The sequence below is a fragment of the Hyposmocoma kahamanoa genome, unplaced genomic scaffold (genome assembly GCF_003589595.1).
Source record: "Hyposmocoma kahamanoa isolate Upper Pololo Valley unplaced genomic scaffold, ASM358959v1 92, whole genome shotgun sequence".
NCBI lineage: Eukaryota > Metazoa > Arthropoda > Insecta > Lepidoptera > Cosmopterigidae > Hyposmocoma > Hyposmocoma kahamanoa.
In genome coordinates this window covers 6,886,890-6,903,677 of record NW_020654748.1, presented here as the reverse complement: position 1 = coordinate 6,903,677, position 16,788 = coordinate 6,886,890, and the positions used below count along the sequence as shown (strand labels likewise).

The 16,788-nt window shown below is 35.6% G+C and overlaps 3 protein-coding genes across 3 annotated transcripts in view; all 3 read left to right on the top strand.

Moving 5' to 3' along the window:
- The window catches only part of LOC113236574, a 42,543-nt gene extending 34,508 nt beyond the window's left edge, over positions 1 to 8,035 (top strand). The window contains exon 2 of the mRNA XM_026472712.1: positions 6,276 to 8,035. Within this exon, the coding sequence (XP_026328497.1) occupies positions 6,464 to 7,207 (744 nt within the window). The 5' untranslated portion in view covers positions 6,276 to 6,463 and the 3' untranslated portion in view covers positions 7,208 to 8,035. The remainder of the gene's footprint in view (positions 1 to 6,275) is intronic.
- LOC113236573 (cAMP-specific 3',5'-cyclic phosphodiesterase) overlaps positions 1 to 16,788 on the top strand; it is a 572,464-nt gene that overhangs the window by 321,730 nt on the left and 233,946 nt on the right. The window lies entirely within an intron of this gene.
- Positions 4,741 to 6,072, top strand: LOC113236575. Its single transcript, XM_026472713.1, has 2 exons — positions 4,741 to 4,922; positions 5,668 to 6,072. Exon 2 carries the CDS (start codon positions 5,693 to 5,695, stop codon positions 6,044 to 6,046), a length of 354 nt encoding a protein of 117 aa, XP_026328498.1. The 5' UTR covers positions 4,741 to 4,922; positions 5,668 to 5,692; the 3' UTR covers positions 6,047 to 6,072.

The following is a 16,788-nucleotide window of genomic DNA, read 5'->3' as shown; positions in this document are numbered from 1 at the left end:
CGCACGATTGGTTCGTCCCGTCACTTAGCATCATATAAAAAAAGATTAGAGTGTGGACAGTTTCATATACAGTATGAAAGTTTATGCAGATCAGTTTGTAAAATACTACCACTTCTATCCTTACCATAAATAACGTAATCGTCATTTTAGACGAAACTGAGTTATTATCATTTCCGGAATCAGCGGAACAAGATCTACAACCCTCTATAAATGGGTTTTTTTTTTGTATCTTACTTAGTTTCAGTTTTATAGTTAAGCAAAATTTACATTTTTAAAAGAAAAAAAACATGTTTAGGCCAATATCTCGAAAGTTACCAAAATTCACATGCGTTGTTTATAATACGGAGAGCAGACCACATGTCAATAAATGTTTCCTCACCCCTCTCTCCACTGAACAAGCACGTCACACAGGGTGACCGAAGTTCGATCGTAATTGCGTGCGTGAATCGGCAGACAAAGACAACTCATTTTGCGTCGTCATGTGGCACAAACCGGATTTTAGGAGCCGATACTACCTCAGCTCTATTTTAAGTTTTTCCCGTACTAATAAGGTTCATTTTGCTTAGATTGAACGGCGGAGACACTGGCTTTATTTCAGAATTTATTTTTTTTTACAAAGAAAATTAAAGCTATTTCAAAAATGTATATCGCATATGTATTATGTATATAGTATACGCGTTCTATTTAGTTCAGTTTATTTAAAAAATATCATTGTTGCATGTAAAGTACTTATTGAATACAGCGGTTTCTTGTAAAATGTCGAGGAAAGTTTGTGTTTTTTTTTCTACCTTGAAAATTATTGGAATCGTGTTTTCAATGTAATCAGTGTATATCATCAATTTTACTATATATTTTTTTCCAATGTGATTGAGTCAACACTTTCACTGTTATGCGGAATCAACCAAATACATTTTGTCGCCTTACTTTCACAAACTCGTATCTTAAAGCACAAAGTTACTGAAATGCAAAAAATGGATTGTATACACAAATTTTGCAGCAGATTTCACATTTCCTTCATATGCAGACACTGGCTTTTACCTATACTTAAAGTAATACAACCAAACACCCTTGACAAGAAATTGAAAACAAATAGAAAATTTTGCCATCTTCTAAATAAGTCTTTATAAGATACGAGTTTGGGAAAGTAAGGCGACGATTCGAGGTTGTATGGGCTCTTAATATGAAACCAAAGCGTAAATTAAGCGACACAAAAATACGACTAACATTTGAAAATTTTTACGCTCGTCTGGCCTCAATCTATGTAAAATAAGTTTTTTTAGTTACGTACTGATGCAAAACTGGATATAACTTTTGAATTTGAAGTCGACTTAAATAACTGAGTCATAATTTTACAATTTCATTCATGATTACACTGATTTACGGCAATGTGTAATAGAAGCAATGAAATAGATTACAGTTATAAATATACAAAATGATCAAAACTATGTGCACAGTTTTGACCGAGTACCGGTGGGTAAATGTAACTAATATTACAATCTACAATTTATCTGTAAACCCTCGTTTACTCATTACCTTCGTTATATCAAAATAAATCGTGCTCCGATTATACGACTACGTACTAGAAGTAAGGTATAATTTTCGAAAGATCTTTCATAGTCTATGTAAATCTTTCAGATAGTGAATGCGAAGATACCTACACGCAAAGATTAATATTAATGATGATGACGATGGCATATAGATGCCAAAGATCGACGAGTGTTGTTTCATATTTAATTGACATTACAGTATTCTCGTTGATGAGATTGCTACGCTACTTTCTACTACTCAAGGCTAGATTGTGCATTTAAAAGACAAACGCATTATGTATTTTTTTATGATACGTAGCGACTGGACGAACAAGTAGTGCATCTATTGGTAAGCGGCACATCTGTCCATAACAGTTAGAGTGCCACTTAGAGATCATAAAGATTTGAGGGCTCTGCCATTGCACCCTGAAATATGTTGACAATTCCCATCACCCTGTAATTTCACCAGCACCCAAACCCTTCAAAACCGGAACGCAGTAACGCTCACATTACTGCTTGGCGGCAGAAATAGTTAAGATGGCAGTACTTCTCTGCACGAACTCGTTCACAAAGAGCTCTACTGCTTCAAAACGCATTATCTATCTTTCAACAAAAAAAAACTAATACCGTACCCCACCGCGTTTTCAAATTAGTCTATCACAGTCTTCTTAGGAACTGGCTTTTTTATCGGGCTTCCATAGACAACATCAGCTATTAATCTGTTTTCATTTGATCTTGGAAATAAAGTACTACGAGTATATATACCATTTTTTTATCTTTAGTCGCGTTAGTACGATGTAACGTACGTAAGTTTTCAGAGTTCCAACTTTAAACAACAAGATAGTGATATCCGTATGTATGTCAAGTCACTTTTTGAAAACTATTTTTGAAAAATAAGGAAAAAATAACAGTACTTATAAAAGTAGAGTGTAACACGTCCCAATCCAAATCAGAAAATAAAGCAACTAGCCTTCAGGCCTTTCAGGCCTTCTTTTACAAATTTAAATTATTGACACCGGCACGTAAGGTATTACGACACGTAATACCTTACGTGCCGCAACCCTGTCTTCGAAGTTTATAGGCCGAAAATAATTAAAAATAGTATATTATAGACTGCATGATACATTTACTGCAACTGCTATGGACAGGCGTGTCGGTTACCGTCAGGCGCACAACTTGTTTGTCCTGTCTCTTAGTACCTATCATAAAAAAATGTGTTAAATAGATAATAATCACAGTCATGGCATGTTTCAAACGTACAACTATAACTCTACAAGTACCTTCAATTGGGCATATTCTGTTCGTTCTTAATGAGTTTTTATCATTCACTAATGGTTAAAACATTTTTTTCTCATAACAATTAGTACACCAAAAAATGCTTAATTTTTTTTTTTTTTTCAAGAAACAATAATCTAAATAAAGCTTACTAGACTACATAATTTATACGAATGAATAGATTCACTAAAAATAACAAGTTGGGAATAAAAAACGCAACACGTTTTATTACTGTAAGCTCGAGAAATACGGCTTTCACTGTCTTGTGTGATACAAAAATGAAATACAGAATGTACTCTCTCAACAGGACTTTATGCTTCACACTTCGGATTTAGGTCCTCTATCGTGATTGGCAAACGTTAATTTATTTCACTATCAACTATAACAATGTTTGAGACGTTGTAAGCTTTAAAAAAGTTACTAAAAGCTTTTTCTAAACGGTTTACTTCTTTTATATAAAACAATAGATTCTAGGAATAAAGGTAGTTTAATTGAAATTGATTTGGGTCCAACGGACTAGAAAAACAATTTATGAAAAGTAAACTCTTACTTTCTGTTCGGTACGTATTATCAATCACCTTTTTTTTCACTTTATTAAAGCGGTTTTATTGACTGGTTACATTTTATTTTAATCTGCTGAATCAATTTACATGATTGCTCCGGAACTTTGTGAAAATGAATAGCAATGTGCCGTATAAATTTATTTCGCTCTCTAAAAAGGTAACAGCTGACAACTATTACAGATAATATAGTTCCAATCTCTACTAGTTGTTGCAGCTAGCACTAGACATATTTTACAAGGTTAACAATTTGTTAGGTTTAGCTCTTCAAATCTTGAGTTGTAAAGGTGCCACGCGCGTGTAGCGCTGCGCTACACGTCTCAGTGCGATTTTTATTTTGCGTTCAAGGAAATACTTTATACAGTGGAAATACATTGCTTTGCTATTTCCAAAATTCGCACTACGTAGCTCGACGTCCCTCAGAAGCTGTCTGTCTATCTTTCGAAGAACCTTATTGTTAAGAAGCTAATGTACACTATGCACTGTCTGTGTCAACGGCTTTGATCTTTTGAGAAGAAATGTATAATTTATAATGTAGATAATATTTTCTATATGATGTGCACTTTATAAAGTACTCTCGAAGTATTAATTTTTAATTGAAAGAAATATAATCTTATCCCGTAAAGGTAAAGTTTAATTTGCATTGCCCGCCACTTAGTAGCGGCAATTTGAGGCGACCGTAATTCGTGTAAAACTTCTATTAATAATTAAGACTTATATACATGCATATAAGTAAGACATATGACGATTAGTGGAAAATGTTCTCATCTGAAAGCTGAGTAGGATTACAATAACATTGTTCAATTACATCAGTTAGTGGGGAGAGATGGTATGCGTCAGAACTCTTAACATTTTATTAGACGAAAGTCCAAAATAATGACCTACGCAGATTTAAAAGATGCACTTTCGAGAAACACGTAGATCTTCATACATTCGATCAGTGCACCGTGAGTCAGAGGGCGCTTTGCCAATCATTATTCATATCTAGCTTCGTATGTTTATCGCCCCCATCGTCTCGAGGAGTCATCGCCACTGGCTCCGTGACGCATACGGCTATTTTCAGAACATTGGCAAGGAGAGACTTTTGAAAACAGGCGCAATTCATCGCCTCAAAAAGACAGATTTATTTAACATTTACCGTACATTGCCACCCGTATGCAATTTGACCTAAATGCATATCATATGCGTGACATGAAGAAATGATTGATTTCTTCTGATATTTTCTTGCGCATGTATTATTTATGATAAGTACCTACATAGTTCATATTGTCAAAATTAATTAAACAAAGTTGGTTAATTTGCCAAGACAGATGTTGCGAATCTCGGGTTGTATTCTGGCCAAGTTGATATAGAGATGCGCAGACGCAACGTGTGTCGGCGCGCACTTGTACCTACTGATCCGCCCACGCAAAGCTCGCCGCTGAAACAAAGCTCGGCGTTCCTTCTCCCCTGTGTTCAGTCCACGCGCGATCTTCCAATTGGAAACACCTCCAGTTAAAAAAGGATTACATTTATTTTCAAAAGTGCAACATTGTGCAACGACATCTATTTTTTTGTTCAGGTATTTATTATTTTGTGCTTACTTCTTTGAAAATTTATCTTTAATTTATTTAGTCCATTGTACATTGTGATTTCGGGAAGCAATTAAATTTTTGTGGAAGACTTTAATATTTTTTCAAAGTTATATAAATTGTTCACAACCGTCTTAGTAGAAATTAATAGTTTTGACTCCAAGCGTCATGAACAACAAATGAAATGATTAAAGTAAAACCCAAGTTCAATGTGAAAGTAGGTCATAGCATCGTTCAGGTATTCATGCGTTATTATAGTCCCCATTTCTATTATTGTCTTTGCGAACGCGCTATTGTTCCCGCATTCCTCTGGAACATTCACCAATGACGCTACGATGAAATTCCTCTCCCATAATTTGCGCTGTGGCTATTCCAAGTGCCCGATAGTTGTAAAATTACACATTATGTGTCATCAGTAATAGGGCTCAGTATCACCATCCGCATCACATTGGATTTTCGTGAAACATGAATATAAAAGTGGCCCAAACATTTCTCCTGGCTGAATGCCAATAAATTTCTATAGAAACAGGAATTTGGATTTTACTGATGCATCTTGTTGTGCAATTTATGAAGTACCGTTGTAGTATTTATACTGAATTCTTTTGTAAAGTCCAAATAATTTGTATTATAGCATTGTGTTGACTATTACTGACTTAATACAAGAAAATGAAACTTATTTTAACTTTAACATATATCGAATTAGTAAGTTACAAAGGGCTTTTTACGTATTTATAGACAGATACATCTGCTACAAACCACGATGTCTCAGCAAAACACACAGTTGCAAGCTGGTCAGCAGGTTATCAAGAAGACCATGGACCAAGTGATGGAACAAAGGGAAACTACAGAGAAAGTGACTGTACAGGCCAAGCAAGAGTTCCGCGAAAGTTACCAGGAGAGCTATGAAGAAGAATTCGAGGAAGAAACTTTCATCGATGAATTCGGAAATGAATCTACAAAGAGAGTGGAATCTAGCAGTGAAAGCAAAGAACACTCAAAAAGTGCTGACGTCAGAGTGAAAGCTACGGGTCTGAATGCAGAGCAGATGAAGGCACTTACGAACAGCGCGAACCAAGCTGGACAGCTAGCACTGGACTCAAAAGCTGCCAACTGAAACATGTAAATAATGCAATTTTCCCCAAAAAGGTCCTAACACAAGTATTTGTAAAACATTAATTGTTTGAGCGATATACTACACAGTCTACCTACCTATCCCATAACTCTTATCCATCCTAGCTCTGACCTAACATTTTCACTAATGTGGTTATTATCGTGTGATTTCATGAAATATCTACGGATGGGTAACTAGTAAAGAAAAGCTAATCGCGTTAAATTTGTTACAGGTGTCCAAAATCGACGCGCAAGTGGTGGTCTCGAAAGTGATAAAGACTGTGCAGTGTTCCTTATGTTATGTTATCTATAAATTACGTTTAAGTAAAATGCAATAAATCATTTCAATAAAATATTGGTGTATTGAATAGTGGCGTGTTTAAATGTGCTAATAAAGGTGATATCTAAAAAGTAAGGCAAAATGGAGGAGGAAGAGGAAGAACGAAAGAACCGTACACGACCCAACCTGGCAACTTTTGGCTCGTTGAATGCTCGCGTTGTACAGTCGTTAGAGGAGGGCTTTGTCCGTCAGCAGGCATCGTCCGAGTCTAATGACGCGAATACCTGCTCGAGCATTTCAACAGCTCAGTACAGCGATAGAAGTTTTGTATCTAAAGCCAGTACATTTTCCCGAAGTGGTACATCAAGTTCAAGCCAGGACGAATGTGAGGTTGCTCAAACGACAGTAACGAGCGGTCAGTACTTGGTAGCTGCTCGAGTAGAGACCGCTCGTTCCATGGAAAGTCTCCGTCCACGTAAAGATGCATCCCCTGCACGACCCGCGAGCTCATGCACTTCGGTGCGCATGCACCGCAGTTCCTTCCTTACAGCAAGCGAGAGAGATATTAGGGAAGCGAGAGGTACGCCTGCGAGACGAGCGTTATCTGGGGAAGATATGGGTAATTCTGCTGAAAAGAAAAGAGGGTTGTTCGCGAGCACGGAGCGACGGGCGTTGCAGCAACTCAGTCTGCCTCCACCTGAGCGGCGATTGACAATTTTAAGTCCACACAGCCCGATGGCCACAACGGAGCTGCAGTGGCCTTCGCCGCCCGGGATACGAGGCAGGCGGAAAAAAGGAATGGTGCTACCCAAATTAATATTGCCTCGCAGCGACTCCGATGGTTCGGAGGTATTTTTTGGAAGGTGCCGTACATTTTTTTTTTAATTATTCTTTTAGTCGCTGTCAAATACATTATACAATACGTTCATAAAAAATATCAAAAGTACTCGCATACAAAAGGATACGTGAAAAACAGGTTTCCACAAACTGACTTTTAATAAATTGATTTACATTTTATATCAAAATATGAAATTCAGAATACATTTCTGTATTTGAAGATTATGGAAACGTTGTTCTTTAATGAAGTGCCTATTTAAAGCAAAATTAATCAAAAACTTTATTAGTGAGGTTTTCTGTATACAAAGATGGTTTCTGTAAATTGTCTTTCATAAACCTCTAGAATACAATACAAAGAAATGTACAGATTCTTTACAGCACTGGCTGACGTCAAGTGGCGAAGAGAAACTTTTTACAGCAGTTAATGTTTACGTTACGGAGAGAAAATGTTTTCTTTGCTTTAAAACAATGTTTGTAGTTCGCGCGTGCGCAAGACTTATTTACTCGCTATGAATTTACCACCGAATTTATTAAAGACGTGTTGCTAATGTACTGTGTTGAATAAGGCAATGTCGAGTGTTAATATAATCTGATATACCGGCAATGAAGCGACATTGTATAGCTTATTATTTGAAAGTATTTGGATGCCGTCCAAATCAGTAGACTTTTGTATTTTCTAGCAATGATTAATAGGACAACTAGAACTGAAATAGAATGTAATCACTGTTGGTTGCCATTCAACTATGTACTATTTGAATACAATGAAATTTTTACGTAAAAATAAACATTATTCTCGACGATTCAGTTGACTCATGCTCGTGTTATTTCAAGTATCTAATTAAAATGTCTAACGAGAAATTGTGTAAAGCGGTCAGGCGAAAAACAGTTTTTGAGAGGAAAATTTATTATATAATGGAAACTACCGTGCAAAACCGATTCCAATTATTTGACAAGACTAATTTCGCTCGATTGTTGAACTTTATATTCAAACACCGAGACATGGAGCTCAAAAAAATATTAAATTACTTTTCAATTAAAATAATATAATAAAGATAGAATGTTATATTTGCTATATTACCATTTTTTTCACTTTTTCGTACGCCTGTTCCAACATAGAACAAACAACAGCGCATTGGTATGTTTAGTGGCGTTTATGTCATTTCATTTTTCTACTTCTATATATATTACTTCAGTAAATCAATATAAATTATACTTTGACAAGGATTTTAAATGCCCGCCGGCATTTAAAACATTTCGGGGTTGCTACATCCCTCAAAGTTTTATGGCACAGGGAAAATGTACCATACTTAATGATGCCAACATTATAAGTAATGTCAGCGAGGTTATTAGTATTTTATAAATAACCCTGTATAAGTACAGGGTTATTTATAAAATACTAATAACCTCGCTGATTTATATTATAATTTTGATAAACAACCGAGGAGAAGAAGGAGGATGTTTCACGTTTGCAGTATGTATGTCTTTCGATTTCTCCGTCAATTGTAGACCGATTTTGAAAATTCTTCTTTTTGTTTTAAAGGGTGCAATTTCGTGGTAGTTCCATTGTCACCTAGTCGGAATCTGATCAGGGGATCCTAAGTAAATAGAGGCAAATACTCAAATTTTATAGACTTGTGTACGTGTTTATGTGTTTTATAGACGATTTACCGTTCGATGGGTCGATTTTGGAAATAATTTTTTGTTTGAAAGGTATACTCTCAAGGTCTCTAATGCTGACGATGCTGTTCCAGGATCGTTTCGGCAATCACAAATTAAGTTCGCCTGCGTTTTGCATCGGACTGGAATTTACTTTTTTTTACGAAAGTAAAATGGGAAGAATTATTTTAAGTCATAGAACAAGAGTTGTTGTTTGTTATGTTAGCAATATGGTTCTGAGAGGTCATTAATATTTTACAAATAACATGAGAATGCGAGTATGCATAGATTCTATAAGTTCAAAAGGGTCCATTACTGCTTATCTTGGTATCTAATATAAAGCATTGTCATTATTACGAGACAAGAAAACTTCCACCTAGCAATAAATAAATTTCTTCGTTACCTTAGCGATGATTCACTCAAACCAGCTGTATAGATAAACACGACTACAAATAACATAACATCAATTATACTTGTTCTGTAACAAAACAATTGTATCAACTTATATGTATATATACGACACGAGTCTTCTTTGTTTTTCATACTTCACCATGTTGTTCCAATAGTTAGAATTTTTTATGACAAGCAGATTTCTCTACTTTTCTCTACTGAATCGTTAAGCCCTAAACAAATACGGCCGCTAGACGACTATACATTCTAGATACCTTACATTAGCGATGGGCGAGTCGAGTTATTTAACTCGATTAACTCGAGTTACTCTCACACCGAGTCAACTCAAGCTACTTTTATATGAACTCGAGCTAACTCGGTTCGGTCCCAGCCACGCCGAGCCGAATTGTTAATTCATACAGCGCATCGACTTCTTACTCGGCCGGCCAGTCGATCGTGCCCAACTCGGTGAATCGTCGGTGTTCGAGTTCTACTGGCGACTCGCGAGAGCTACTCGCCGTTGCTGTCAGACACCGAGTCGAGTCAACTCGAGCCAGCACACAAGTCAACTTCAGTAACTCGAGTTGAAAAAAATTCAACTCTTCTCATCGCTACCCTATGTTACATGGGTATTGATATAGCTTTCATGCGGTATATATAATGCTAGTTAGCATATATGTATCTGCTTGCTACGGGCATTTAAATGAGACAACGAAGGCATTTTACAATTTAGTATTTCAAGAAAGAGTTAATAGTGACATGGACTGAATATAAAACTAAAACAGTTAGTGATGCTAAACCGCGCCACGTCTCGTTCTTAGAGTTTTTTATGATATCAAGTGACGTGACGAATAAGCCGTGCGCCTGGTGGTAAGCGGCACGCCTATCCATAGCAGATGCAATGCCACTCAGAGCTTTAATTGCAAAGATCTTGGACGTACACACACTGCCATTGCGCCCGTCACCCTGGGACATAAGTTGACAAGTCCAGTGTGCCTGCAATTTCACCAGCGCCCTTACCCTTCAAAATCAGTACGCAGTAAACCTCATAGTACTGTTGGCGGTAGAAATAGGTAAGGTGGCAGAACTTTCCTGGACGAGCTCTTTCGCAAGAAGCTCTACTGCTATTAGATTCCCCTATATGGAAAGTAAGCATTCTGCCAACAAGGCTATCACTGCTTTAACAAATAATATCATAGCTACTACAAAAAAGTTATCAGAATATCACATGTTTCAACATTTACGATACGTTACGGGAACTGATTATCAATTTGGGAAGAGGTTACAACATGGGAAATTATCTGATAATGATAAGCCAAAATTGAAATGATAAAGTTTATCTAAACAATGTCTAAATTGTCTAGAGAGGTATTTATCGCAGATATTTTATCGAACACTGTAAAGATTACAATGTTAAATAACAAATTTGTAATATCGGAACGTGGATGAGTAATTCAGTTTGTGATCTATATCATTTATTTCTCATCAGAGAAGACCCTTTCTGAGCAATGGAACATAGGGTGTTATACTGCAGTTGGTAATCATTTTCAAAATATACACCTTCCACCGCTGTGGTCTATATAGTAATGTAGCTTTTATTAATATAATAAACATAGTTATTAATTCATAATTTAATATAATAATAATTATTAATATATCGTACATCACTTTGGCTTAACACGAGCCCACGTTTTAGAATGTGAGATGTGGGAGGCCGCCTCTGGCGTATCGCGCTGAAAATCAATATGAATAGAATAAGAACAGGCGGAGAAAATTTGATTTAGATGTGACATTGACTAGCGCCTGACGGTGACTGACGGGGCAGCGAGCGGCGCGGCGTGTCGTTAAACCGCTGGGCAATTTCCAAGTTATGGGCTAAATCAAAATCAAAATTAAAATTATCTTTATTTCATAGGTAAGCATTATTACACTTGAAATCGTCACATTGGTTAAACTCTACCCCTCATTCGTAAGGCAGATTCCTCTGAGAAGAATGAGCAAGAAACTCTAGGGGTTGCTCTTTGTAAGTAGCATTTGTACGTATTCAATCTTTACAATATATATTTCTTTTTTGCTTTCAAATATCAGAGATCGAGACTACCTCCGTGAGCTAAACGGGTTACTACGACGGATTTTTGTCATCCAAGTAAGCAGAAGTTGTATAATAACATTTAGTTTTTGTTTCACTATAGTTTTAAACCTCGTGAATGGCAAATTTTGTATATCAACCGGAATTTTGTTATAGAAGCGTGTACATTGCGCCTTAAATGAATTTGTCACTTTGTGAAGACGGCTATCAAATGTGAACTATAGGGACCTGAGTTGAAAACCAAAATTTAGCAGGTTCTCTGTAGTACTTAAAGTTAAATATTTTATAGGAAATAAAACTATCGCGAAAACCTGAGAACTGAAATATTTTATTCTTAAATAATTCGTTTTAGACTGTTATTTTATTCTGTTTCCGGGATTTTATATGATCGGGATAAAGTACATCCTATCGTGTAAAAAATTAGCACATTCTTTACACAATATCCTTTGATGTATCGTATATTCTTTTAAGACCGTTATTGAATAATAAATACTTAAACCATTTGATCTAGCAAAACAGTTTTTCCAGCTTTTTCTCGGGTGACGGGCCTTAATAACTTTATTACCAACGTATAAATAAAAAAAGAGAAACGCTAATGAACATAACTATTTCATTTTCTTAACATCACCTAATTATTACCGTACATTAAATATATATATATATATATATATATGAAAATTTTATTTTCATATATAATATATATATATGAAAATAAAATTAAGTTTTTGAAAGTTAATCAAACTTAAGTGAAAGAAACTATTACTTTCTTTGTTAAGATGTCATAAATTTGAATAATAAGCTTGAAAATAAAATTTCCCATTTTGTTTCTTTTTGCAAAATCATGCATCATTACTGATTTAATTTAACTTATATATATGTACATATATACATATCTTTGGTATGTAGCGGTTTGCGCGCATGTCCGCCGCAAGAAATGAGCAACCTTTGGTCCATCAATTAGTGACTGACGAGTGTGAAGAGAAGGTGTGTTGTGATTTCGCTTTGTTAAAATATGTTCAACATTTAAATATGAACTATAACAGTAATTTAAAAATAGCAGTTTGTGAACTTATTATCCCTTCCGAGGATACGACACTGTTGAGTTAGATCAAGTTTATTGAATCGTAGTTGTTATAGTCCTAGTGAAAGATTAAAAGATCTGAAGGCAGACGTCTCCCTTGCATGATAAAGATCTATAAACATAAGAGTTTTAGTCCCATCTACCTGACAGGTAGCTTCAGGCATGCGCGGGTGTAATATGCAGACATGATTCTTTCAAACATACGGAAGCGAGGCCGGCGTGTAATGCGCTTAATGTGGCCTTCGCGTCTTTAGAGTTGTTCGGTCGTCAACGCTACCATTCGGGCGTTATTGCTACCATTCAGGTATATACGCGGCCGTTCGGATATCGATGCCGCCGATGAGCTGGTTTCGTACGGACGCGTCCAGAAATACGCAAAAAGCAGATTCATTGCCGATATTAAAGGGGTTGGCACAAGTTTTGTACCAAGCTGAGTTGTACCGCGTTTCGCTGTTATATCATGGACATAAAATTTTTTCGGACAGACTTAATGCGGTTCCGTATCGTTATCGATACGGAACATTGTCTTAAAAGCAGTTTAAGTTACCACACTTATGTGTGGTAACTTAAACTGCTTTTAAGACAATGTGTAACAGAAGGAGAATGGTGATTTGCTAAGGAATCTTAAAACATTCTTCAACGCATTATTTGAAATTAATCATAAATACCGAATATTTTATTAATAAGAAACAACAAATATAAGAAATATTATTTCTGGTTCCTTTTTCCGACCGTAATAAATTTAAGTAAGTAAGAGCCAGAGGTACCGAGTACCTACTGTTTTATGAGCATTCAATAAAGAGAAAATCATAAAGTGATTTGATTATTTAAAGAAAATTTGTGTTACTTGATAAAACGAAAAAATAACGAGGGCATTGAAGACAAATAAAAGTAAAATAACGAGGGCTTTGATAAAAACAGATTTCAATATCGAGTTTAAATTTACTTTGCTTTAGGAATGAAGTATTTACGAGTGATGGATTGGATTATTACGCTAAGGACTATGATCAAAACCAATTTAGAAAAGTTCATTTCCTAAAATAGTCCTACCGGGAATCGAAGAATCAAACTCGTGACTTCCTCATCTAGCGCCCTTGGTGCAAACTATTGTGCCACCAAGGTCGTCAAATAAGAGAAGCATATTATATTACCTCTCATGTAATAATATATACTTATTTCACGAAAATAACAAGTTTGTGGTATGTAATACATACATTATAAACATTAATTCTTAGTATGTACTCAAATATCATACACAGATAAAACATATTCGAAAAATTATTTGGTAGAAACAATATTCCAACAACCATTTCTTTATTTTTCCTACACGTTACATTTACAGAAAATATTTCAAAGGTTTTTTTTGGACTACGACTTATTTAGAAAAGTAGCTTTGTTTTTTAACGTCACTCAGAGTACAACAGTATATATGTATGTTAGGCTCAAAGAACGAAAAACGCGTTGTGGTCTCTTTAAAATATCCATAACACATTAAAATGACGAGAACGTGTTTTGATTAAATCAAAAGATGCAAAATTTGTTGTGTGGGCATCATGATCTTTGACCACTACGCGTTATGGTTATTATGTTATTTGTCAACGGGACCACTGCAAACATGCATCGGTCGAATTTGTGTTTGTTCTCGAATGTCATTTCCGAGTGTGAACTTCAGTGCCCTATTTAAATTAATATATTTATGATAAATTGTGTTTAAGGCGAGCCTATATTATACGAGGTGAGGTGCGGGGGACCGCCCTTCGCGTCCTGCAACTCGCGCGCTGACAATTAATATGAATAAAATAAGAACAGGCGGGAAAATGTGACATAGATCCGACGTTGACAAGCGCCCGATGGCGACAGACGGCGCAGCCGTGTCGTTAAACCGCTGGGCAATTTTCAGATTATGTTCTATATGTGAATTTAATAAGTACAGGGCTTCAGTTGAAAACTAAAATTCAGCAGGTTCTCCGTAGTATTTACAGAGAAATATCTCCATATAAAATTGGATGTTTTATTCATAAATAATCGTCTTAGACTTTTATTTTAGCCTATTTTCAGGATTTTATATGATCGCGTGAAGTACCTTCTAAGGTGTATCGAATTAGCACACTCTTTAAACAATATTTTGGTAAGACCGTTATATAATAGTAAATACCTAAAACAATTTTTTCCGTTTCTTCTCCGGTAACTCATCTTAATAACTTCATTACCAACCTATATTTAAAAAAAAAAAGAAACGCTAATGGAAATTACTGTTTCATTTCCTTAACATCACCTGATTATTAGTTAACATTAAGAAGATATGGTTACAACCTGTCCGTCGTATCATGATTCCATGAGCTAACGTTTAGAATGCGTCATAGCCTTTCTTAATAACCATAACGCGTAGTGGTCAAATTTCATAAGAGTTACGACGCGAATTTCGCATTGTTGCCTTTGTAAGTTAGTCACAACGCGTTCTGGCGGTTCCTGTAAGTGCCATAACGTGTTATGGATATTTTGAAGAGACCACAATGCGTTGTGGACGGCTTTTTGGTCAATGAGCGTTTTTGAGCCTAACATAATAGAGTAGTCTAAAGTAATTTTTGGTAACCTGTTATTGATTCTTGACATCGATGTAACTAGTTAGCAGTAAACGAATAATTCTTTAAAAGTACACAACAAGAGTTAAAAACTCTGTTTGTCAGGTTTAGGTCGTAAATTTACGGAACACTTTAAGAAATAGCCTCTTGAGCACATGTTGATAGATTTATGACGAATTTTAAAGCATTATTTTGTTTTACGACGTACTGGAGTAATAGCCGTGCGAAGCCGCAATAAACAATGAAAATTTTTTGGCAAGCCTCAATTTGCTTGTTATTGAACTTTACATGGAACCATCGAAATCTGAAATTCAATGAAGCCATTTCAGATTCTTCTCTTAAATTATTTATCGTATAGAATTGTATTATAAAGATGGAACGTTTGTATGTTTGATCTCTAAATTTTTTCACTTTTGTTTGTCTCTGACGCACACGTTCGCATAATCTCGCGGTGCACTCGAGTTGCACAGCGAGGGTCGCACGCGCCATTTATTATAAAATTAAAGCATACTCCCAATGTTTGAAGTATTTAAAATATTTTTCTGTGTCAAATTAATATATTTTATATTTGTAAATGATTCGTTATGTTATACAAACTCGCACATAATTTCTATTTCATGATCGTACGTACGTGAGATACCAATCCGCGATGATTGTATAAAAATGACAAAGGACAAAGGACAAAGGTTATTACAATATAGCGCGAGATTACTCTGATAAATATCTTAATTTAAAATTTTGTTTGCAACCTGTAAGTGCCACTGAAATAATAATGTGACAACCTTAAGCCCCGAGAGACGTGTAGGCATTGACGCGCCGAACAGGCAAAAGTTGTACTACTTGTCTTATTATACTATGTTATAACCGATTTTTTGCTTGCTCCACAAATTCAATACTTACCTGAAGCCTTGTGGCGATTTTAACTACAAATACAACCTGTTTGAAGTTTGTATTAGATAAATCTACCTATAAAAAATATTACTACAATTTTGACTGTTTGTTGTGTTTATTGAAATGTTATCTTTGTAATAAATAGAAAGAGATCGCAATACTTTTGAAGTGTCAATTTAGTTTAGGTCACTTAAGTCGATATAACATAAGTAATTTCACAAACATATATCTCATACTCAAATAATGACCTCAGTGGCTCAACGGTTTACAATTTGGGAGCTTGAAAGCTCAAATGACGACCTCAGTATCCCAACAGTTTGCAATGTGGGAGCTTGAAAGCTCAAATGACGACCTCGGTGACGCAACAAGTTTGCACTGTTGGCACTGAATTAGGAGGTCCTAGGTTCGATTCCCAGTAGGACAAATTTGGAAAATGAACTTAATTGGTTCTGACACGGGTGTTTCCGGGTCGGGTAGTGCCTCGGAGTGAATTCAGACATTTGGTGTAGTTGTTTGGTACATTAGTATAAATACATTTCTCCAAAATCAAAATTAAAATTTTTGAGGAGAGATACTTTACTGTGACTAATTTTACAACTTACTCCCAATGTCGTCCATACATTCTCGAACTCTGAATTTGAAAACGAATTTCTCGTTGCAACAATGGAGCTAACCCTAAAAAAATGAATTGAAAATTTCGTATACAATGAATGATGTAAAACGAACCCTTAGAATTCTACGTGAGTTTGTCAGAATAATGGAAAGAAGTACGTCAATTCTATTCCCATACTGTAAATCGCTTGCATTTTTCATGTGACTTATGGCAGCGCTGAATGTCGAACTGTCTACTGTATATTTTCTAGTGAAGTCGTTCACAGAGTAAATAATGTTGTATTTTAAGATATATGGCCGCTATAAAATCGTTCTGTAAGCACATTTT

Coding starts and splice junctions, on each gene's coding strand:
- LOC113236575 (XM_026472713.1), top strand. CDS start 5,693: ATGTCTCAGCAAAACACACAGTTGCAAGCTGGTCAGCAGGTTATCAAG.